A 26140-nucleotide genomic window follows, 5' to 3' on the forward strand; every position below is an offset into this window, starting at 1 on the left:
GGTGCAGTGCATAGTATGTATGAGGATCTATTGACAGAAATGCAATATAATACACATAACTATGCTTTCAGTGCAGGGATGGAAATTAACTTTTTTGTCCACCGGCCACTGTGGCTGGTGGATTTCAAAATCTACCAGCCACTCAATGTTTTTACCAGCCACTTTCTGGTTTTTAACCGACAATGTGTAACTGCATGTGAAAAATTAATACTACAAGCTCTACAATACTTAAGCAGTTTATTTAATCTCAAGTCTCAATGAAATACTGACATTTTCTCTTATTCTTTCTTATACACACACAAACCATAAACTGATATACTTTTTTTGTGCTCTCTCTTTTTTTTTTTACCTGGATGTGGCATTTGGATGATTCGTGGTCTTTTATGGCTTCCAGTTTTAGGTTTTTAGTCCCAACAATGAAACTATTCGTTTTGGCATCTTCTGAAGCATGTTGACGACACACCGAGCAGAACATTATCAGTAGGGATGGACCGAAATAAAAATTCTTGGCCGAAACCAAAACACTAAAAAGAAATGATGCCAATTATTAGTACCATTGCATTTATGACTAATGCTATGACTGTGTAACTTTACTAAAAACCAAGGTATTGGAATTGCATTAATTCATATTAAAGTTTCAAATAATAAATCAATTACAAATTATGCAAATATTTATTTAGCACATTGCAACAATCCACAGTATAAAATAAAATTCAAACTAAAATGTTTAACTTGACCTCACTCATGTGTACATTAAATAATAATGTAAAGGCCTACTGGCTTGCAGAAAGGTACAGAAATTGAATAAAGTAATCAAATGTAAAATAAATGCATATTTAACTGTTTAAATTAAAGATTAATCCTTATTAAACTTACAAAAGATATTCAATCAAGAGCAGTGAGTGATGTAATTTTGTTTGACATTAAATTGAGCATTAAAGGCTACTGCCCCTTTAAAAGCTAGTGCAGGGATATGCTCGTCTTTCTCGACTGTATACAGTTCACTTGAGGCATATTCATGCTGTCTGCTAGGATACTCATCAAGATGGACATGTTGGCTTACTTCTTGTGTGAGTTTGTCCGTTTAAGCGCAAGACTTGAAAGAGAACTCAATATTTGCGCGCTGTGAGACGTGTGCGTGCTTTCGGATGATGCACAGTGACGGATCTTCTCTCAGCGCGTGCAAGTTCTTATTCGCGTCTTCTGGCACTACATCCGGGTAATGACGGCGAAAACGACTGGTCATATTCGGACATACGGTCGCACTCGCATGGATTAAACTAAGTTTACAAAGGGGTGAAACAGTATGCTATTTTTTTTACCCGCCACGGTGGCCGGTAGGTGAAGCGAGTTTACCCGCCACAACTCAAAATCACCCGCATTTGGCTGGTGGCGGGTGCTAATTTCCATCCCTGTTTCAGTGGTGTATAAAGACATTACATAATGTACTGTTGTTTTTATTACCTTTAGAATGAGTAATCTACACACACCGCGGGTCGCCTTACATTGAAATCGCCATTTTGCACCGCCATGCTTCTACAGTAGCTCTAAAACAGGGGTGTCAAACTCAGTTCCTGGAGGGCCACAGCCCTGCAGAGTTTAGGTCCAACTCTGTTCCAACACACATACCTCTAGTTTTCAAATAACCCTGAAGGACTTGATTATCTGGATCAGGTGTGTTTAATTAGGGTTAAAGCTAAACTCTGCAGGGCTGTGGCCCTCCAGGGACTGAGTTTGACACCCCTGCTCTAAAAGGACAAACCTCTCTACAGAGCGCTCTGCTGTCTCAGACAACATCTTTGTCCTGTGTCGTCCACCTCTATGTGCTTCGAAAGGGAGGGGTGAGCGGTGGGTGATTGCAATTCACAACCTCACCGCTAGATGTCGCTAAACCACACTGCACCTTTAAGTGAAACATCCAAAGGAATTTTTTTATAATTTATAAAGTTTGGGTTTTATGAGTTCTCCATAAAACGAGCTGTGTGAAACTCGGCGAGAAAATATCTAGTTAAAAATGCAAAGTGCTCAACTAAACGTAAGATGTAGTTAACTTGACCTTGCATGCATATAAACCTGTTGTTAGGGACTCCCAAAACAAAAATAGGAACCTTTCAAATGCCATAATAGTGGCACTTAAGGGTTAACATTTATTGTATTCACTAAGTTAGAGTTTTTAACTTCTTTTTTTCTCTCTGCTAGCTGTGAAGATTGTCCCACCTGAGGTGCCACCTCCCTGGGGTGCATCTTTGCTGGTAATGCCCTTGTTACAGGTGCTGTCCTGCTCAAGCCTCATGGAAGCCTTGACAGACACGCAAACACAGATGAAAAACCTTAAACTGGCTAATTCACTGTTGCAAATGGTCCAAAGAGAATCCTCAGATCGGAAAGAGGTAGCACAAATGATTATGCACCCATTTAATAGAGAGTTTTCAAACTGTTGTGTGATACTGGACTTTGCGCTTGTCTCTACAGGACTCGACGCAGCTGAGTTTGGCTCTCAGCACTTGGTACAGCGAGCTTCAAGTGGCCACCAGCGTCCTACAGCGAATTTCCTTAGACTCCATGTCTTGTGTGGAATGGCTTTACTCCCTACAGTCATCTCTCCCTGTGTGTGAACACGTCCCAGATACTGTTTGTCTTCTACTCTCCCATGTCATCGTCAGCAGTCACGGGGATGTCTGCAGGTTAGCGTTGGACACAGCTGCTGCCATCGCTGAGGCCGATCCTGCTAAGGTAAAATTGGCGTCTCAACATTTAGTTTTGTGATTCTGCTATATTGCAGCTCTGTATTATTTAGTAGCAGGTCATAATCTCCAGGTTAGTAACCACAAAGTTGAGGAGTTCATGTTCTATCACCACTGTGTTCATCAGGAAAGCATTTAACACATCAGTCCCTATTAGGGGTGTGCCATTTCATACCGTCCACGATAATACCGGTATACATTTTTACATGATAAAAAAGTGTCATAACGCGATATCAATGATATAGCGACGTGATGATGACCCATGGCGCACTTAAAAAAATATAACTTGTAAACACTACACTAAAAACTTGTACCTTATGACAATAGATTTACACTCGGTCATCTATGACAGTAGCTCATTGGAAAAGGATGCCCTTAATTTTGTTTGGCCTAATAAATGCTGCTTCCTTCCTACCAGCTGCAATAACCAATAAAATGTTGTTCCATATATTTTTTCCTATATCGTCATAAATATCGTTATCGCAATGTTCTTGAAATATCGTGATATAATTTTGAGGCTATATCGCCCACCCCTAGCCCCTATAACTTAAAGGAATAGTTCACACAAAAGTGAAAATTCTCAGTTTGTTTCAAACTCTCATTTCTCTTGACAAACTTTGACGAATGTTAATGCTGGCATTGCCATTAAATAGGTTGCGCAATTATTATAATGCAAAGGCTGATAACCATTCAATGGATAATGGGTTGTATTATGTTTAATAGATGTAAGGAATAATTGATGACTGGTTGTTGAATTATTAGCAAAGCAGAATAGGACTGTCATTTTTTATTCAATATATGAATATGCATTCGAACATGACGTGAAATATCCATTATTACACGGCTCTGTGAAATACTTGATTCTGATTGGTCAATCCCACATTCCAGCGGTATGTTATTTCCAGATAACACCCGCTCATACGGGTACTACGAGTTATCTACTTCTATGCTTAACGCTGGCGCCACAATGGGTTACAATGGAAGACTTCAAGGCAGGTTTCCTTTATAACGTTTTTAATATAGATATTTTTCTTACACAAACGTATCGATTCGAATCAGAGGGCTCTATTAACCCATCGGAGTCATGTGGAGCACGTTATTTGACGGACAGCTGCATTTTTTATGGACTTCAAACACAACTACTGCTTGGATTAACGTTAGCCTGGACTTTTTAAATATAACTCCGATTGTATTTGTCTGAAAGAAGAAAGTCATATACACCTATAATGACTTGAGGGTGAGTAAATCATTGGCTTGGTTACCCTAACTAACCCTTTCAGCATTCATTTTCAACATTTAGCAGCAATAGATAAAGGCTTAAAGCAGTTTGGAACTGTTTTCCTTCGCAGAAGCTTTGCGTAAGAGCTAATAAAATATTTAATCTCGAGACAATTTTTGTGTATAATAATTATTTATTTGAGACTAGTAGCCGTGTAATAAGCGGGATAATGTACACCCAGAGGTTTGTTATCGCAGAATAAACCCCTTCAGAGAGATGCAAGACTCCGCTTCACGTCGGGGTCCTGATCACTCTGTCGGGGTTTATTCTGCGATAACAAACCTCTGGGTGTACATTATCCCTTACTTATCGAACTATAACTAAACGATCTGGTTTTTAAAGTGCCATGTAGCGCATTTTTTTACAGTCTATAGGTGCGTTTACTTGGAGCACTGTAATCGGTTTAAAAGTCCAATCCGAATGAAAATGCTCCATATAAACACTTCAGTCAGCTCGTAGATATTCAAATACATTGCTTGATATTTGATATCTGTTCTAATTAGATTTTTCTCAAAAATGACAGCCCTAAAGCGGAGTTTTGTTTTCTATTAATTCAACGGACTGGAGTCAATTATTCTGCTTATACTACGGTTATCACACCTCAAGACTTTGCTCAAACCTTTGAAAAAAATAAATATATATAAAATGTGTGTGTATATATATATATATATATATATATATATGTGTGTGTATATATATAATAGAGTTGCCGTGGAAGAGAAGAAAAAGGGAAGAAAAAGAGCATAACCATAGTTTGCTCTAGGAGGATTGTCAGTGTAACTTATGACACCAGTGCATGAGTTATGGAAACAAATTAGACAAAATAGCTGTACTCCAGAGAGATTTTTCAGAAACTCTTGTACATAAATGTTCATCTTTTTTGAAATGCAATTGATTGGACTCGTTTAGGACTATAAAGCAATTTCACAAAACATAAAAACATATAGAGGCTGTATAACAGTTCTCTAGCTAAAATAATGAAAACCACAGTCTTTAGACGTGTTCCCTTTACACATTAAAAGCACCACATTGTTCCTTGAACGACAGATTTTTTTTTTTTAAAGAACACAATTGGAAAAACAATTTTCCACTCATCCGCTTTCATTTCTATCCATTATCCAGATGTCAGTGTTACTAGGCAACATGTGCAGCCTTAGAAACTGGAGCAGTAATTACTGTAGCTAAATGCTAAATGAATGTGTATCATGGTACAGTAGACCTGTACTCCACACTTACATTCATTACTGAACACCTTAGGGCTCTCATGGACACAAAGTCACTGAGACCAGAACGAATGTTAGCCAGGAACATGGAAAGTGTGTGACCTGAGGGAGGATGTGCAGCCCTGCAGGACTGTTGTAATCACGCTAACAGGAAGACATTTGAGGCGGCTGCTACACAGAGGAATATGCATCATCTGTCACTGGCTATATGCCCTTATTAGAGGCCTTGGCTGGATGCTGAGAATGAGATTCGCTCTCTACTGCTTTCCGATTAGGGCTGGGGGATTTATTGAATGCTCGCAGTACAGTGACTCCGCTGGTGATAGAAATGATTGCGTTGTTTTTACGATGTTATAGGTTTGCTAGAATTAGACCAGAACACAAGTGTTTAGACAGATGTTTTAATAGTGTCTCTTATTTTTATTTATTTTTGGTGTATTGTTTGTTTGTATTTTGTATTATGTCTTTGATCAATGTATGTGTATGTGGGCACCGGAGTCCAAAACAAATTTTCCCATTGGGGAGAAAAAAAAGTTCATTGAATTTGAATTTATTTAAAGGTGCTATATGTAAGTTTTTCATTTTACTAAAACATAAAAATACCATATGTTTGTAGATATGTAGGAAACATGATTCACCAAATTCACCTACTTGTTTCTCAGTAAAGCAATGCTATAGCCAGTTACTCTACTTTGAAATGTCCGTTCTGTGTCGTAGTGTCTGTTTTTGTTTAGGTCAGTGTGAAACTGCACGCCGCCGGTTTAACCAATAGTATTTCGCCACCACAGGTTCCCAGTTGGCAGAAAACACAGTTTACTGCTGCCATTGAAGCCAGTGAACAAACTCAGTCAAAGATCGCATATACTACCCGCTTTAAAAAGCTCTTGCATCCATCTAAAAATCTCTATGAATGAGAGCATATTAAAATGCGGATATATCAACTCATCAACTTACAGTATGGAAGTCTCTTCAGCTTTCATTGTCAATTGCGCTCACTCCTGTTACGTGTCCTCAAGTTGGTAACCCACGTGAGCGTCGAGGCTGAGGAGGAGGGGGCGGGGAACAACAGTATTTCTCCAATCTCCAATATTTTGAATTTGGACTGCAGTACCTATTTCAACCACTAGGTATAATATAATTCTGTCAATTATATTGTCAGTCCTACATACTGCATCTTTAAATTTAAGTAACACAAATTAAATTCATTTCAACGAATCTGTTCCAACTGGCCATTTTAACGAACTGATTCAGTGATTAATTTGTCTCTCAAAAATGTCCATTGAATTCTATAATATTCATGGTATATTTCCACACACCATTACCATATTTATAGTACTGTTCAAAAGTCTGGGGTCAGCTAGTTTTTTTTTTTCATTTTATAGATTTTTTTTTAATTATTCAGCAAGTGTGCATTAAATGGTCAAACATTCAAACGTGGCAGTAAAGACATTTATAACGTTCTATTACAAATCAGTGATGTTTTCTTTCTTTCTGGACATTCATAAGTCTTGAAAAGAAGGTCAGATATCAGAACGACGTTCAAAAGATTTTGATGTTTTTTTCCAGCAAGGACACATTAAAGACATAAAAAGACAGTAAAGACATTTATAATGTTACAAATGATTCTATTTTAAAATAAATACTGTTTATAATAATACTGTTTATATAATAATTGTTTTTGAACCTTCTATTCATCAAAGAATCTTGAAAAAATGTATCTCCGTTTCACAAAAATGTTGAGCAGCACAACTGTTTTCAATTTTGATAATAATCATAAATGTTTCTTGAGCATCAAATCATCGATCAGAATGATTTCTGAAGGATCATGTGACACTGAAGCCTGGAGTAATGATGCTGAAAATTCAGCTTTGCCATCACAGGAATACATTTAATTTGAAAATATTCAAAATGGAAACTGTTATATTAAATCGTAATGATATTTCACAACTTTGCTGTTTTTGATTTTAATAATTGCAGCCTTGGTGAGCTTAAGAGACTTCTTTCAAAATATTACATATCTTGCCGACCTAAAAAATTTATAACTCTCCTGCTCTCTCCTTCAGACTAAATCTCTGTACGATTCTGTTTTCTTTTGTTTCCACTCTTTCTTCTTCCTCCACTCATTAAGTCTGTTAATTGGCTTGTTCTGGGGGTCAGAGGTTGTGCTGGTTTCAGAGGGCTGTCTCAGTTTTCAGGGAGGGATACTGGGGGGTTAATCTCCAATTAGAGGTTAGAACAACTGTCATGGTGTCCCTTCTCTAAGGGTTAAACATCTTCTCAAGGGAGGGAAAGATCAGCTATTCCCGGTTAGTGGGGGTCTGTTAGGGTGTGGCTTGTCTGGGGAATTGTTTTACAAATCCTAAAGATAAATTAGGAGAGACTGTCGCTTTTACATTATGTATTTTAGATGCCCTCTTTGCACATTTATTAGCCTTCTAAGAAACACTTTACTTGAAGCCTGGATGGAATGCTTTGATCCAATTGGCCACACTAACGTAGCAGCTCTGTCTGGCAACAAGAGAAATATTGCATAATCAAACCTTATTAAGGCTATTAAGGCTAAGCACTATTGAGCGTGTATCGCACATCTCCTGTTGAGCATTGCAGCTGGGGGGAATATCAATAAGCCCTTGCGTTTAAATCATGTGTTAAAAGCATGGAGACTTATGGGGGATGTGTAAATCAGTAAGGTTTGTAGTTGTGTATTATGTAGTTAATGTTGTTTAGTTGGTGAATAATTGCTTGGTTTATGATTAGTGTTCTTGTGCCCTGTTTGTTTTAAGCTCTCTTCTCAAGTGACTTTTTGTGTAGCACCGTGGTTATGTTTGCACAAGCTCTATGGCATTCCAGTAAAGTCACGTCACTTACTATTTATATATCACTTTATACAATGGATTGCTTAAAATCAAGCAGCTTTACCATATTAAACATGAAAAACAGTGTCAGTGTATCGTTTCATCAGAAGTACATTTTCTACTATATAAGGCCCCGATCACACAGAACGCGTTTACTCGCGTTTAACGCCCAAATGACGGGAAGCGTCACAACATCACGCTTCAGTTGTGTCGCAAAAGTGGATCTCCACGGTAACCGATTCCCATCTTTATGCAAATGAATGCGTTAAACACGACGCGACTATCCAATAGAAGTAGAGCACATGGAGACTGGGGGAAGTCTCTCGCGGGTTGTTTGTTTTTCATTTCCCGCTGGCTCAAAAGCACGCCCATAGCAGTAAACTTGAGGAACGCCCATCAACGCACAAATGAGGGAAAGCGTCACAACATCGCGCTTCAGTCGTGACGCAAAATCTCCACGGTAATCAATGTAACGGTCACCACAACGGAAGACCACCTCTCCATTCATTCGATTGGACAACAGAAGATAAACGCGATGACGTCGGACGCTTTTCCGCTCAGAGTTGACTTTTTGTTCAACTTCATGCGCTTGGAGCGCTCCTTCAAAAACGCGAGGCGCAGCAAGCGGTTAAAACTCGAGGCACCCAGGGCGCATAAGCAGCGCGCATAATGCTCTCTGCCAACCGAAATCCATTCAAATAAGGCGCCTCTTGCTGCAAAAACGTGTTCTGTGTGATCAGGGCCTTAAGCAACTCTCCAGCGTGTTCATGTTTTCACTTGCGGATGTCTGACCTTTACTGACTGAACAGGAGAAAATAAGATGTTCATGTAAAGAAGGCGGAGCCTCTGAGCACATGGACCAATGGTAGTACAAAGGAGTTTAGCAATCGAAGCAAACTTTCCGTAAAGGTCTACTTTGGCAAGCTGTTTCGAACTCAAAACGAACTGCTTCGGCCTGATTTAACTGTTTAAAATGATCTTGTATCAGTTCATTCTTCGATTTCGCTTGAAGTATACCGAGGCCTATGAATTATGTTTTGCAGATTCACAGTCAATACTAATTAAGGTTTTCCAGTGTGCATACAGTGTCTCGAACCAACAGCCATTGCTCTGGGTTTTGTCTCGGGCCAGATCTGCCCCTCAAGGAGTCTAACCTCAATATTGGAGGATGTGGTCTTGAACCCAACTCTGATAGAGTGTCATCAATCTCAAATAAAAGCTGACTTTCAAAAGAAGGCGCTAGATGAGTTTAGGTGCAGTTTTGTTGGTTACTCAGTTATGAATAAAGTTGGCCTTGTGGGGATGTGAGTTGCGTTTTCCAGCAGCACAAGACTGCGATATAAAGCAGCACAGCCCTTCAGTCACCGCAAAGCATTTCGTTTGATGCCAAAAACATGAAATGCATTAGTAAAGCAGCTCATGGGTATGCACTCAGATTTGAGGACATAATCCTCGATTCAGGTAGAGAACATTTTTAGGTCCTTCACACGCTCCACAGGTTTTCACCGGTTTGTCACCGCTCACTGTAGCCCCTCAGTTACTCCTGAAATCAAGCATACCTTTCATTTTTTATTTAGCTTGAGCTGGGGAAACACTGGCCTTGGGCCAGTCTTAGTATTATAGAAGCTGCTCGAGCAGTGTTTACGCCACAGAAAACAGCTTGAGAAAATAAAGAAAGAGAGAGAAACAGGGTGTTAGTCAGATGGTTGGAGGGGATTGCAGCAACTGTTGGAATGAACTTCAAAGCCCAGAGCTCTTTGGCGTTCTTCGCCCACTGCATGAGATGGATAACTTGTGACAGTCTTGCTTGGTTTAAGTTGAATGAGATGGGCGAGAAGAATAAGAATTTGCCCTTCCACCCCTCCTCCATCAGTCCCTCGCTGTGATGAGCCTGTCTCGTTACGTTATTGGCCCCGGCATTTCTTTGGTAGCCAGTCATGAGTGATTTTCCTGATTATCTGGTATTTTAGAAATCTTAGTTTCTGAATTTAGGAGCCTTTTTTTGTTAACACTTTACAAAAAGGTTTCATTTGTTAACATGAATTAATCTATATTAACTAACATGAACTAACAATCAGCAATAGATTTGTCACAGTATTTATTATTCTTTGTTAATCCCAGTTAATAAAAATCCAGCTTTTCATTGTTTGTTCATGTTAGTTCATGTTAAGTGCATTAACTAGCTAATGTTAACAAATACAACTTTTGATTTTAAAAATGTATTAGTAGATTAACATTTACTAAGATAAATAAATGCTGTAGAAGTATTGCTTATTATTAGTTTATGTTAACTAAATTATTGATGAAGTGCCTGCCAAAATGAATGTGGGGCTTTATCTCTGCAACGTTTTAGCGTATTCTGGCCAAACTTGGTGTGTATTATGACAACCACGACCTGAGGATTATTTCTCAGTTTCAATGCAGCACCACCTAGTGGTCAGGAGATATCAAATATGACTCGGTCTGGCCAAAAATCTCAAATCTGGTCTCTTTTGATTCGGTGCATGTATCAAATTAAACAATACCTAATTTTCCCATATCAGCCGTTTTTAAACTTAATAGATTCCTTGGGTCATGCTGAGAACACAGATACCAATTTTTCCATTGTTTTTCAAATTCCGATTTGCACCAAATTTCAGTCAGATCATCTTCAGACTGTGCTGACAAAAAGTTATGGATTTTGTGTCGCTAGACCACAGCAAGAAAGTTGACATGATGCCAAAATGACTCCTCAAACTCGCCTGATGACTCCGATCCTTCAAATATTCATATTCTTGTATAATCGACGCGCCATCTTCAATAAACCCGTCTCTTGCGTGATACCCAGAAATGTTGAATATTCAGATATAATATGATTTCTGACCTGTAAGGTTGCCCGAATAATAATCATACACTGTGTGTTAATAGGCCAGAGGAGAACTGGCACCCCGACTGAGTCTGGTTTCTCCCAAGCTTTATTTTTCTCCATTATGCCCTGGTGGAGTTTTGGTTCATTGCCACTGTCACCCATGGGCGTAGGTTTAGGGGGGGACGCTAGGTACTAGTCCCAATCAACATTTTAAGACGGCAAAATTGTCCCCACCAATATTTTAGGAAACTCCTTTGTGCTGCTATATATGGTCCCGTATTTACAAGCAAAACGACGCTTCCCGCCGTATCAAACCGGGACGCGATGCACAAGATTGGGTTTTAGCGGCTTTGCTGCTGCCATAGCGACGGAGTCTCGAGAACATGCGCTGTAAACTTGCGCGTTTTTTTTTTAAAACATGTCGAGCTCGCGTCCAACGTTTAGACGCAAGAGGATTTCCAGATATAGGGCTGAATAGAAAAAAAAGGTATCAGTGGGTCTGTCCCCTTTGCAGAGAAGCATTTCAGTGTCTCAGACTGTCTGACTGATGACGGACACATCCGTGCTTCTAGGTAGGCCATTTAATGGATAATATATTAATATAATATTCCATACATTATCAAAGCTTGGCAGACTTATTTTTCTAGACATTAGACCGGTTAATTAATAGATTATAGCCTAATTAATGTTATTAATTTTTATCATTTAGCTATAGGCTATATTAATCATAAATAATCCTGTCATATAAAGTTTGACATTTAAAAAAAAAAATTAGATAAAAATGGGACAAATAATTGCATAATAATATAGTCATAATAGTAAATTATTAAAGAAAATGTAATTTAATTTTTGAATTTCAGAACATTTTTGTCAGTAAAGTGGTTACTGGTTCAAAATGACTGCTTAAAGAGACAGTGCACCAAAAAACTAAAAATCTGTCAATTTCCTCACCCTCAAGTTGTTCCAAACCTGTATGCATTTCTGTTATGTTGAATTCCTACCATGGAAGGAAATGGTGCCCCCAAAGCAGCCTGGTTACAAAATTTCTTCAAAATATCTTCTTTTGTGTTCAGCAGAACAGAGAAACTCATACAGGTTTGGGACATCATGATGGAGAGTAAATGATGACAGAATTTTTATTTTTGGGTGAGCCATCCCTTTAAAGTGCACCAATATAGGCTACTAAAGAGTTCTTTAGAAATAAATAAAATAATCAAATGTAAAATAATATAAAATGTGTTCTGTTGCAAGCTTGCATAGGCCTACTTGATTCCATGTTTATTGTTGAGCTGTTGTCATTGTTTAATTGTCACTCTTATCACTACTATCACTCTTTAAATGCCAAGTTCATAAATGATTTTCAAAAACTGATTCAAAACTGATTTTGAAAAAAAAACTTACACACAAAATAACTTATTTTCAATATAAAAAGTGATTGTGCATGATTATGTAGCATTATGGCTTTACAATCAAAAATTGTGGTTATAATGGAAGTCAATGGGGCAAAAACAGCCACAAACAGTAAATGAGGGAGAAACAAACTGATCCTGTACAAAAACTATCAATGCATCAAATCTAAAGTTGTTACTAATCTTTGACATGCTCAATAATGTGATAAGAGGTAAAAAAAAAAAAAAATCCAGTCCACAATCATTTTTTATATTGAAAATAAGTAATTTTGTGTGCATGTTGTGTTTTTTTCCAAATCAGTTTTGAAAATCATTTAAGAACTTGACAAGTAAAGAGTATTTTGTTTTATTATTATTATGGTACTGGATTGGGCCGAAAAGCCTCATAAATTAATAATCGTATTCATTCCTAAACTATGGTGCATTTCCATACTCAGTAGTAAATATTAGACTATATAATCTGGGCAATCCTGGTGGGATGTCCCCACCAAAGCTGAGACCAAACCCACGCCCTTGCTGTCACCTTTGGCTTGTTCAGCTGGGGACACTAAAATTATGATCCAAGTTATTCAACTAAATATGCAAATAAAATCAATTTATTAGGTCTTATTTAATTCTATAAACTATAATACTGATCTGCCAACATTGTCGCTATGATAAAATAAAATAAGCTGATAACATCACCGTTTTCTGCAGAATGATTACAGCCGAAGTTTAACTCTGTAAAGCTGCTTTGAAACAGTCGTCATTGTAAAAGCGCTATAAATAAAGTTGACTGTCTGACTCTGTGGCTGCATCTCTGCAATTCTTTTGCGTATGGACACCAATTTTTCATTGTCAGTGTTATTGTCAACTCACTCTGACCACAACACATTTGGTCTCAGTGGCACCTATTGGTCGAAAGTGATTTCAATCAACCGTTGATTTAAATACAGTGTAATTAAAAACAGTGACTGTATTGGATTTTTCTGGCATTGTGCCTAAAATCATTATAACAAGTAATAGTTTACCCAAAAAGTAAAATTCTGTCATAATTTTCCATCATGTTTTTCCAAGCCTGCATGACTTAGTTTCTTTCTTTTGTGGAACTTGAAGTAAGCTATTTCGAAGTATTTGAACTATTTTAGTAAGCTATTGTCTCAGTGTTTTTTGTACATACAATGAGAAAAAGTCACTGGGATCCAATGTTTTTTCATCATATGGATAAAAACTGTTCTTTACATTTTTTTCCTTTGTGTTCTTCTGAAGATATTAAAGTCATTGAGATGTACTTTCTGTGTTGCTTGCTTGTTGTTGTATCCATTTTTCTCTATCTTTTTTCTTTTCTCACTGCTTGTCTTTTTCCTATGGTGTTTTTTAAGGGTCTTGCCATTGCATTTGTTGTGCATGCTTTCATTTTTAATTAAATTCTTTGAAGAGCTGTTTGAAAGGGTGGGATGTTAAGAATTCCCTGCAAGCGACTGATGATGATTCATTTAATTTCTGTCAGCTTAATGAAAATAAAGCTGAGATGATTATTTTTGGCTCTTCTGCTGGTAATCAACTCTAAGTCCCATAACAGCAATGTCTTGACTCCATTTTTGAAATTTAACATTAAGAGACACTTTATTTGCTCAGATCTTTCTGCTGTTCTCTCACAGAAAGATTTACATTTATTCAGCATTCATTACTTCTATGTTGGATTATTGCTGCTGTTTACTGTTCAAAAGTTTGGGTTTGGTAAAAACATTTTTTAATGTGTTTGAAGAATTCACTTGCTCATAATATGTTGTGTCATGTTTTCTATTTGAATATATATTGTAATATATATGTAATTACAAAGGTGAATTTACTGCTCAAGTCTTCAGTGTCACATGATCCTTCAGAAATCATTGAAATATGATTTGATGCTCAAGAAATATTTCTTATTATTATCAATGTTAAAAAAACGGTTGTGCTGCTTAATATTTTTTGTGAATCATTTGTAGCATTATACATGTATTTACTGTCATTTTTGATCAATTTAAAGGGTTAGTTCACCCATGATTTAGTCACCCTCAAGCCATCCTATGTGTATGACATTCTTCTCTCGAATCGCCTTCCATATTCAACTTATGGAAAAAGAGTATCGCCCACAGTTCAAAATGCCTACACTACGTCTGACGACATTGCACACCAGTTACGCTCGTCATTTTGAACTGTGAGAGGTGCTGGTGCCACACTTTTTCCGTAAGTTAAATACGCTAGATAATTTACTTTATAAAGTTTTAATTATTAATATTTTTCTTACACAAACGCATCAATTCTCTTCCGAAGGATTTTATTAACCACCAGAGCCATGTAGAACAGTTTTATAATGGCTATAAATGCACTTTTATGGACGTCAAAAACAGAGCAAGTCACTGCCATTATAAAGCTTGGAAGAGCCAGGATATTTTAATATAACTCTGATTGTATTCGTCTGAAAGAAGAAAGTCATATACACCTAGGATGACTTGAGGGTAAATAAATAAATAAATAACTAAATCTTTTGAGTGATGGTTTATATCAGACATTCTTCCAACTCCAGCGGTTTAAAATGTGGCAGCTATACTTTGATTTGAATTGCTTGATGCTAAGAGACCACATCATTCTTGTACTGGCGTCATTGCACTGGCTACCGGTGCCCGGTTTTGAATTGATTTTTACATTGCAATTCATTTTTAAGTCCATGCATGGACTTGCTCCACAGTATATTAGTAATTTCCTCCACTCTCATCCACTCCAGCTCCCTGAGGTCATCAAACCAATTACTACTTTCTGCTCCCCTCTTGCCTTTAAGATCTGAGGGAGATCAGGTTCTCTCAGGTTTGGCCACTAGACTCTGGATTTTAAAAGCAGTTGTCAATCTTGATTAAAGGCCTGTTTATACTCCATTGCTTTTAAATTTGTCTGATGTGCATCAAAGTGTATTTATTAGATGAGTTGTTTTTTCTTTCAGTTTGCCTGTTCACACACTTGTAGTTTGGTTCTTTTGGTCTGTACCAAAAAGAAAATAATGAATTTAGTCTGGGTTCATTTAGCATTCACACTGTATTACAAAAGTATTTGTGATATATATATATAAACTCGTGACGAGCTTATGAAATGTGCAAGTGAGTCAAAACAGCGGCAGAAATCCCTCTGTCGCTCACACAAACAAACATCTGCTGCAAGGAGGCGCTGTTTCCGACACACATACCGAACTGTTATGGGCAACGTAGCTTCTATGACGAGAAAAACAACTCTACTTTTAATGGCCCCCTGAAGTGCTTTGAAATACGCCTCATTATTCAATGTGTTGACGTCATTTCCCCTGTAACGGCTCCAGCTGTTAGCAGCTCCTCCCCTTTTTTTGAAACAGCCACTAGTGTTTCGTTAATATACAGTTTGACTAGAGCCTTTCTGTTTTGGTAAAGCCAGTTTCCTCTAACTGTTTATCATCATGATCTCCTCCATATTGCTTTGAAATGCAGCATTCTGTGCAGAATTCAAATGAGTCCGATATGTTTTGTTGTCTCTGCATATGATCCGCGCTACGCTCTCGTGTCTGTAGTCTAAATTTGGACCAGAGCTGTGTGTGTGTGTGTGTGTGTGTGTGTGTGTGTGTGTGTGTGTGTGTGTGTGTGTGTGTGTGTGTGTGTGTGTGCTGCTGCGGTGCGTGAAACTAACGTGAAAACAGACTTCATTCGCCTCAACTGAAAGCATATTTACACTGAATCGTTTCCTATCGCAATGTGCCCTTCACCAAATTAATTTAGGGGGCGGGCTTTAGATTCTAGAGAGCATTTGATTGGACTGAAGATTCGATGAGAAGGTGAAGTCTGCAATGATGACATCAAAATCTGAGATTCGTTTTAACGGAAGTGAGAGACTGTAAGTTTTGAATGCTTATATCTCCTAAATGCAAATGCTGTCATTGTTTTGGGACATACCAGCTTATTCATAACTTTAAGGCTAACATAGTCATGCTAAAAGCGAAACAATTTCAATTTTGATTCCAGTGGGCCTTTAAGGTTGCATCTTGTGACATCACATCCTGTTTTTGGTTCGTTTACATGTCTTTGGTGAATGTTGCGTTCCTATTTCAGTCAAACCGCACCAGAGTTGGTTTGGAAGCGGACAGAGATCCATCTTTTCAGTGGTCTCAGCCCTCCTTGTTTGTGTGCGCACCAGGGATTGGATTGGTACAGGCATCAGAACCTCGTCTCCTCGCAGCAGATCTTCGTTTGTGTGTTCGTTTGAAATACCATCATATGCAGGCTATACACATAGAGCAAGCGCATTTATCCCAGAACACAGCATTGTTTTGGATGATCGAGAAGTTCCATCTCAAAATAGGCAATACGTCATAAAAGCCAACTAATCAGGTTGTGAACCATCCTTATACATTTTAGTTTCTGTATCTTTAGGTTCTGTGTTAAAAAAAAATGCCAATCTAAGAGCACATTTAGCTTTTTGGAAGGTGGGGCTTTACAGAGACAGGAACTAAACAGTGTTACTGAAAAACTGGGAAGAGAGGAACTGCAACACTATAAAATATGTGAAAAATAAGGTGTTTTTCGAACATTCAAGCATGAAAACCTCTACTAGTTGAGCCCAAAAAACAAAATCAAGACATTGTAAAAGGGCAAAATAGGTAATCTTTAAATATCTATTCATTAGTTGCTTAAAGGCGTACTTAAGCGCTGGGAAGATGAATCTGTATTTATACATAGTCATTAATGTAGTAGAAATGTGAAATTATTTTTTTTATTTGGTGCTTTCTAGACTGAGAAAAGACAGAAAATGTATTTTTGTCTCATGGGGATGAAAGAAGCATATTCCCATAATGGTTCGCTGCCCCGTGAGGCCACTCCCAAAGCCACCGCTACTGGATTACAGTGACTGAGAGAACAGACACTACAATTAAATACTGAACGTGTCTGTTCAATATAATGAGTGAGCCGCCGAGCGAGTGTCACAGCACTGAGCACAAACGCTGCAGGAGTCAGATTATATTTAACATCATGAGCTGATGAGCTCTCATGATGAGAGCTGAGGTAAACGCGACCACATTCGCGGCATACATTCACAGCACGTGTTCAGTCTGGCGCATTTTCAGTTCATGCCTTTGGAAGCTTAACTTTCATAGAAAATAATTTGGGAAGTTAAAAAAACTTCCATGAATGCCTGCAGCTGCGAGCTGAGCTGTGAGTGTGATCTCCCATCCCCCATGCGCGGGTGTAAAACGTGAGGAAATAGCTCCCTCTGCTGGCTGTAGTCTTTAGCCTTTGGCCAAAAATTCCTCCAATGATAAAATTTGCTTCATCGGAGGATTTTTTCCAAAAATAAAATGCATAAATCTCTTGTCTCAGGAGGTTATGAGGGCGGGAAGCACAATCATTTGATTATACTCCAGAGTTTCTACTGATACAAAGCCATATGCTAATCGCTGAAGTAAGCCTTTAATTGTTTTCCAATTTACCTCTAGGTGCCATGTCTACTTCCTGTCCTGATGTTTAAACTGGCCAGAGTGTCAGATCCAGCTTTGTCTCTCTCTGTTCTCTATACTCTGCCAAGACTGGGAACCCACAAGGTACCATCATTAATATGCACAGCATGCACTGATTACCCAAATCCGAAACCTAATCGATAAATATTTTTCAGCAAATGAGTTTTCTTGATTTTGAAAGTTTCATTAAGAAAAATAATTGGAAGTTAAATTAAATGTGCAGAAAGCTAATTGCTCACTGTTATCAAAATGTATTAAAAAGATGCATTAACATGTAGGGCAATCAAAATTACGAATACAGAACCATTAACAGGTTATTATAGTGCAGTTTCACAGAAATATGAATCTAGTCCGTCTGCATGGATTTTGGGATACTTTGCTTCCTCTGTTGCTATGGCAACAGCTCACCTGCAGCTCCAGCCATTAACCTGACTATTGTCTGTGCCATTGTTATTCATTTGATTCCGCTAACAATACGTATTATTCATAAATCTTGTATGCCAAGTGTGTACTTCTGTAACATTTGCCTTTGCTAGTAAAATGCTGCATCAACAAAAACATATTCTGTAGAGTGCACGCTGTTTTATAAAATATGATTAAATGAGAGAGGGGAGATGTTTGCAGTTTTTGCTGATGTTATTTTAAATGCTTAGGCACTCTGTCATCAGCCTTTGAATGTGGGTGGCAGTGTTTTGCCCTTTAATGTAGTCCTTAATTTGAGCTTTTTGTATTCTGTGAGATACTTTTATTTTTAAAAGCCCAGCAAAACACAACCTGGCCTGTAGGTCACAGCCGAAGCATTAAAAAAACATAAAAGCATTAGATAGTCAAGTTGCATATAGCTATTGGCTAAGTTTGCATATATCTAGTCCTGTTCATCATTATGCTTTGGCATTATGTGGGTGTGTGTCTAAACTCTCGTGCCTTGTAGTTCTGTATCCCGCAGGTGCTTCATGTTCTCCAGACTCTGGGCAGTTCGTCCAGATTGAGGCCTGTGGCTCTACGCCTCTTAACTTTGTTATGGAAAAAACAGGTGCAGTTAACACGAAATTCATTCATATCCGTTCTGTGTGTGTTGTGTCCGATGTCTAAGACCATGAGACATTGATTGAAGCAGTGATGTTGAAAATTAGTATTTAAAATATATCCATTTTATCATTTTGATTTATGCTTTGAAATATCAAAGCATATTCATGTAATATTATGTATTTTTCAGCATGTAATATTTTAATGTAATATTTTGACCATTGTTATTGAGGCATACAATATTACATTATTTAAGATGTATTATTTCATATTTTAAATGGATATATTCATATTTTGCCATTTTGTTAAATGCTTTGGTTGGTTGGTTAGTTATTTGTTCAGTCTTAGCTGAACATTCAAATATATTTATATCTTATTATAGATAATTGTATTTAGGTCTGAGAGACTTTTGTTTCATCTGCTAATTTAATCCAAAATATGAAATGTCATTTATATTTATTTATATATTATTTTAGTTTGAGAGGTTTCGCTTTCATCTAATGATTTAATACAAAATGATCATCACATTTAAATACAAATCATTACAATTCATATTTTCATATAAAATGATTACTGTGTATAATTTTATTTTACTTAAAAGTTAAATAAAATTATGCACAACTGATTAATGATTTGATCCCTGTAATTAATTAAATAAAATGTAATGTTATAGTTTGCATCATTAGTTAACAGAAAATGTGTATTTTAGAAAAATGAACATTTTAACTGAAATATTAATACAAGAGTCATTAATGGTTTTGCTACCAAATATAATATCTATATTATCTGCTGTGCTGTATATCATAGTTCTATTGCTTTCAGGATTGATTTCTGAGACTTTTGATATTTGTATAGGACCGTGTGTATCCGGACCTGCAGAGACTGATGTCACATCTTGAAAAATCTTCAGTGGTCATTGGAAAAGATACGCAGTGGGAGCAGATATTGGCCAGAGCAGCTTGCATCCGGGACATCTGCAGAGAGAGGTCTGCTTCATCCAAACCCTGAAAACTAGAGTTCATTTAGCACACGGGACAATAAGCCCCCACTGATCTAACTTCTGATATATTGGTCTCTTATAGACCCCACTAACAATTTACCATTAAAGGTTTAATTTCTCTGTTTTCCTGAGCATTTCTGCACTAGTGGTCACATTCGTGCTCTGCTGTATTGTTCCAGGCCGTACCAGCACGGCGGAGACATGCTGGCTGCCATCAGCGACACACTGCTGCAGTTCTCCAGGAAGGATCAGGCCACCCCTGTTGCTCTGGCACTATCAGGCTTACAGGAGCTCTGTAGGGCTGAGGTCAGTCTTTCTGTACCAATGTATCAAAGAGGTGTTCACTGGCTCTTAGGAATATGAAAGAGAATATAAAAATGCTTTTTTGTTTCCAAACTATTAGTGTAATTTTGATTGGGTAAACCGGTGCCACCCTGGCCCTTATGTGTCCTTTTTTTCTGAATGTTTGTTTTATTTTAGAATTTATTTAGAAAATATTATTTTCTATTATTCATTTTGTAGCCTTTTCATCTGGTTAGATAATATTTGACACAAAAGTTGCTAGGCACAAAAAAGTTGCAAGGCATAAAAATACATGTACATAATTATAATAATGTAATACACACACTACCGTTCAAAAGTTTGGGGTCTGTACAATGTTTATTTTTATTTATTTTTATATATATATATATGTTGATAGTTGTACTGCTTAATATTTCTTTGAATAAAATTACATTTACATTTATAAAATTAAAAAAACTTTTGTAACAATGCTGTAAATATCTTTAATGTCATTATTTTAAATAAATGTAATGCATAAAATAAAAGTATTAACAACTTTTTAAACTTTTGAACATATGCATGTAATGTACATATAATGTAATATCTATATTCTCTTACACTTGAGCCCTGCTAATGAATATTCTTCTTATCTGCTTTCTTTTAAGGTCGTTGATATCAGCTCCACGTGGAAGGCGCTCTCTCCTAAGCTGTGCTGTGACACCAGACCCCTCGTCTTGAAGGCCACAGCTGAACTTCTGGCACTTGTTTCTGCTTTAAATGTCAGAACAGAAGAATATGAGGCACGAGATCACCAAACACTGATTCTTATTGCTAGATGTGTGGTATTTTGGAGCAGTGTTTGAACTCATAGTTCAAAACACAGGATGAATTACTTCAGGCTTTGTCTTTTTCTTACAGAAATTCAGAAACGAGGCAGTGAGTGTTTTGTGGGGCTACGCTCTTAGTCAGGTGAGCGCTGACATTTTCAAATGGTAATGAACAGTAGGAATGGGCAGGATGGTTGACTAGTCATCCAAAGAAAAGTCATGCCATTTTATGTATCCATTTATATGCCGTAAATATGTATTTGCTTTTATACTGTACAAGTGATGAGTGAACAGTAATATCCAAAGCTTTTTGGCTTCATCAGGACCCGGGGGTTGCAAGCCAAGGTTTTAAATCCCTGTCAGAGTATTCTGAACCATCTCACACCATTCTACACTTACCAGAACAGGTGAGAACACTTACAAAATGTCCTCACATTATTTCTGCCTGCCTTTTATTTATATATATATATCTATAGTATATCTGTAACGGTGACGTGATCTTGCTAACAGGCCAGGCCCATACCAACAAAGCCTGAGGAGGAGGATGAAGGGAAAGAAAATGAGAATGAAAAGGATGAAGATATTTCAGTGCCAGGGGCGTCATATGTCAAACTAGTTTGTCTCACACCTCAATCCATTTTACCAGGTATGATTTAAGATTATGGTGACTAACAGACTGTTAGTAGTCAAACTCTTTTAAATGCTTTAATGTCAAAATATTTTAAACACTTCCATTGTAGAGTTTTCTTTCTGAAAAGTATACATAATATTCCTCATTAGAAATTAGGACACATATTATGTGCTAAAATTGTACATATCATAGACCCAAAGTGTGATCATTTCACAGTTACTGTTGTATAATTAAGACAACTATATTATAACCTTATAACAAAATAACATTAATACCAAGGTAGTGTAATCAAAAGCTGCTCGATTGGATTTGAGTCTCTGAATGTCAGTGTACTTTGGCAAAAAAAAGCACAAAATGCAACATAACAAACCCTCAACAGAGACTGCACTGACTTAATAAATTACATAATATAGAATATATAATAGACTTATAATTATTAGAAAAACTGCTGCTTTTAAATCTGTTGTTTAACCTTTAACATACCTACTTAATTAATGAATTGTGTCTTTTAATGCAGCCCTTGAGACCTTCCTAACAGCTCTAGTGAGGCAGGAGATGAACCAAATGCCCCGCGGCGTGTACCATTCAGCGCTGAGTGGGGGGAATTTGCGCTCTGACCAGGGAAAAACTGTATCTGGGATTCCTCCTTTCATGCTGAAAACCTACGAGAAGAACAAGCAGCCGGGTCTTAAACCTGGCTTAGCAGGTACAGATACATTCAACTCAGTATTTTGGGTAATTAAAGACCATTTAAATTTTTTATAGCTAATGCGAGTTTATCACAAGTAAAAAAAAAAAATGTCCAATGCATAACTGCTGTTTGTGCAGTTAATGTATTACATAAATATATTTACCCTTTTTATTGGTCGGTTTCAGCTGGGCTTCTACTCTGTTTTGACCTTCCTGTTCAGACTGACAAAGATGGACGTCCAATCAACCGCTTCCTTGTCAGCAGAGGGCGGAGTTATCAACAAATGTTAGCTACCCTTATTCACGAGGTACCTTTTAGCATGGACTTACCCCAAATATGTATTAATAACGTACTGTATTATAATTGAGGCTGTCATATGAACACACATACAGTATATTATATAAACACAAGCTTTTATGTTGTTATTAATCAGGATGCATTCATTTGATAGCACTAATAATAATATTATAATTTTTTATTATTTTATATATTTATATTAATTATATTATTTATATTACAGTGGTGGGGGGGGGGAGTATTTAGTCAGCCACTAATTGTGCAAGTTCTTCCCCTTAAAAAGATGAGAGAGGCCTTTAATTTTCATCATAGGTACACTTCAACTATGAGAAACTCACAGTGTCGCATTGTCTGATTTGAAAATTATGATGAAAAATAAGTATTTGGTCAATAACAAAAGTTAATCTCATTACTTTGTTATATACCCTTTGTTGGCAATGATAGAGGTCAAATGTTTTCTGTAAGTTGCCACAAGGTTTTTACACACTGTTGCTGGTAGTTTGGCACGTTGCTCCATGCATATCTCCTCTAGAGCAGTGATGTTTTGGGGCTGTCCCTGGGCAACACGGATTTTCAACTCCTTCCAAAGATTTTCTATGGGGTTGTGATCTGGAGTCTGGCTAGGCCACTCCAGGACCTTGAAATGCTACTTACGAAGCCACTCGTTTGTTGCATGGGCAGTGTGTTTGTGTCAAGCTGAAATACCAAGCCACGTTTCATCTTCAATGCCCTTGCTGATGGAAGGAGGTTCTCACAATACATGGCCCCATTCATTCTTTCCTTTACACGGATCAGTCGTCCTGGTCCCTTTGCAGAAAAACACCCCCAAAGCATGATGTTTCCACCCCCATGCTTCACAGTAGATATGGTGTAACTCAGCATTCTTTCTCCTCCAAACACGCCAAGTTGAGTTTTTACCAAAAAGCTCTATTTTGGTTTCATCTGAGCATATGACATTCTCCCAATCCTCTTCCAGATCATCCAAATGCTCTCTAGCAAACTTCAGACGGGCCTGGACATGTACTGGCTTAAGCAGGAGGACAAGTCTGGCACTGCAGGATTTGAGTCCCTGGCGGTGTAGTGTGTTACTGATGCTAGCCTTTGTTATTTTGGTCCCAGCTTTCTGTAGGTCATTCACTAGGTCCCCCTGTGTGGTTATGGGATTTTTTTTTGCTCACCATTCTTGTGATCATTTTGACCCCACGGGTTGAGATCTTGCGTGGAGCCCCAGATCCAGAGAGATTATCAGTGGTCTTGTATGTCTTCCATTTTGTAATAATTGCTCCCACAGTTGATTTCTTCACACCGAGCTGCTTACCTATTGCAGATTCAGTCTTCCCAGCCTGGTGCAGGTCTACAATTTTGTTTCTGGTGTCCTTTGACAGCTCTTTGGTCTTGGCCATAGTGGAGTTTGGAGTCTGACTGTTTGAGGTTGTGGGCAGGTGTCTTTTATACTGATAGCAAGTTCAAACAGGTGCCATTAATACAGGTAATGAGTGGAGGACAGAGGAGCCTCTTCAAGAAGAAGTTACAGGTCTGTGAGAGCCAGAAATCTGGCTTTTATTTGTAAGTGACCAAATACGTTTTTTCACCATAATTTGCTAATAAAATCTTTAAAAATCAGACAATTTGATTTTCTGGATTTTTTTCTCATTCTGTCTCTCATAGTTGAAGTGTACCTATGATGAAAATTATAGGCCTCTCTCATCTTTTTAAGTGTGAGAACTTGCACAATTGGTGGCTGACTAAATACGTTATTTTGCCCCACTGTATATCACTTAAGTTTTCATGATCATAATGTGTTTGGAATTTTTGTAATTCTCTTTTTTTTGTCATTGGTGATTTGTATTAGATTCAAAAAAAGTTTTAATTGTTTTGTAAAATATTGATCTATTTTGTAAAATATGTATGTATTTGTCAATACGATAAAAAAGAAATAAAATAAAAGGAAGTGCAAAAAATAGCACTATAATGAATAAGTACTTTTTTTATTATTTAAATAATTTATCTTGGTCACGTACTTTGTCTTTTGCTCTCTTTTTCCCCCCCTCTCAGGTGAACATCCAGCCATCTGAGTGGCATCGCTCTCTGCTTTTGCCTCAGGCCTGGCGGGGCTTCATGAGCCGGGCTTACCATGCAGTTCTCCAGGTAATGCTGTGTGTCTGTATAACTTTTGATATTCAAACCATAAAATCAGATGTATGTGAAAAAGATGAGCAGTTCTAATTAAGACCATCATTTATGAGATTAAATTAGATGTAATTATTGCCCAGGGTCGAAAGGCAGAGCTGGAGATGCTACAGAAACAGGGTAAAGCGAGTCCAGAGGAACTGCAGTACAAACAGCACTATGCTTGGCTCTGGTAAGATTAACAGACACATTTACAGTGAGTTTGTGTTAAAAGTTGTGATGAAATGGAAGTGACCTTTTCTTTTATATTATGAGACGGGTAATTGAAAAAGAAAACGATTTTGGGTAGGGACTTGGCTCTATACATCGGTTGATTGGATGGAGGAGGACCAACTGAATGCAAGCTTCTAGTCAATTGTAACAGTCCCTGTGAGTCCATAAAAACCCTTAAAAAGTTACCCTTAAAAGGCATTAAAGATGAACCCTTAAATTCAGTTCTATCAAATTCAAAGCTATAAAAAGTCTTAAATATCTTTAACTGTGTAAGAAAAGTCTTAAATATAATTTTAGGTAGTCTGAAATGGGTGGTAAAACACATTCTTTCGAAGGCTTGATTGTGTTTGCGGGGTGCACTGTAACGTGTTCATGCTTCGTTTTTAAAAAATTGCATTATTTTTCATACATTTTACCTTATTGTACACTGCTCTGTCTCTCCTTGTAAAAACAGTCTGATAGTTTCCTGGTTCTATGAAGCCAGTCCCTCAAAAATACGTAATGTGCTCAGATTGGTTAGCTGGCCCAGCTGTGTTGTGATTCGCTAACCGCCTAGCACACTCCTGCCTACTCTTCTCCACAGCAGTAATAAATGGCCTCGCCTCCCCCTTATTTAATATTCTCGGAGGAGGGGTTTATGTAAATATTGGAGCTGCTGATGTCAGCAAGTCTGGAGGAAAAGACTATAATTCCCAACCGGCCGTTTGCTGTAGTCCTTAGAATTGATTTCTTTAAAAGCAAATATCTCCCTTTGCAGTTGTTGTTTATGCTCAAACAGCAACATTACACACAAGGTTAAGTTAGAAAAGTGAAATCATGTTTTACCACCCCTTTAAATTTGAAGACAGAAAACCAAAATCGCAAAATAGCTGTATGTCATTAATTTTCAAATGGCTATGATTTAATTTTGAATGCTGCATGTTTCAAACAAAAACGCTGCATGGTTGCATTCTCTTCAAGCTTGCTCTTTCAGAGCACTTCAAAATCAATTGAATACATGCCGCACATTTATGTCAAGCACCAGGGTAACCCCTTTAGTTCTACTGTTACATTAGCACCACCTACTGCCAGAGGGTAAAATTGCATTTTCATTCAAAAGAAGCTAATATGCATTCTACAATTCTAAACAATTAA

General features: G+C 37.5%; 1 protein-coding gene across 2 annotated transcripts in view; it reads left to right on the forward strand.

The window, feature by feature from the left end:
• The window catches only part of focad (focadhesin), an 85677-nt gene that overhangs the window by 27407 nt on the left and 32130 nt on the right, over nt 1–26140 (forward strand). For both annotated transcript variants that reach the window (XM_067445332.1, XM_067445341.1), the window contains 14 exons: nt 2200–2390; nt 2473–2733; nt 17829–17933; nt 18781–18882; nt 19731–19861; nt 20055–20181; nt 20823–20957; nt 21076–21126; nt 21308–21391; nt 21495–21630; nt 22133–22321; nt 22492–22613; nt 24659–24751; nt 24877–24965. In XM_067445332.1, the coding sequence (XP_067301433.1) occupies nt 2200–2390; nt 2473–2733; nt 17829–17933; nt 18781–18882; nt 19731–19861; nt 20055–20181; nt 20823–20957; nt 21076–21126; nt 21308–21391; nt 21495–21630; nt 22133–22321; nt 22492–22613; nt 24659–24751; nt 24877–24965 (1816 nt within the window). The remainder of the gene's footprint in view (nt 1–2199; nt 2391–2472; nt 2734–17828; nt 17934–18780; nt 18883–19730; nt 19862–20054; nt 20182–20822; nt 20958–21075; nt 21127–21307; nt 21392–21494; nt 21631–22132; nt 22322–22491; nt 22614–24658; nt 24752–24876; nt 24966–26140) is intronic.

The sequence above is a fragment of the Pseudorasbora parva genome, chromosome 1 (genome assembly GCF_024679245.1).
Source record: "Pseudorasbora parva isolate DD20220531a chromosome 1, ASM2467924v1, whole genome shotgun sequence".
NCBI classification, from domain to species: Eukaryota; Metazoa; Chordata; class Actinopteri; order Cypriniformes; family Gobionidae; genus Pseudorasbora; species Pseudorasbora parva.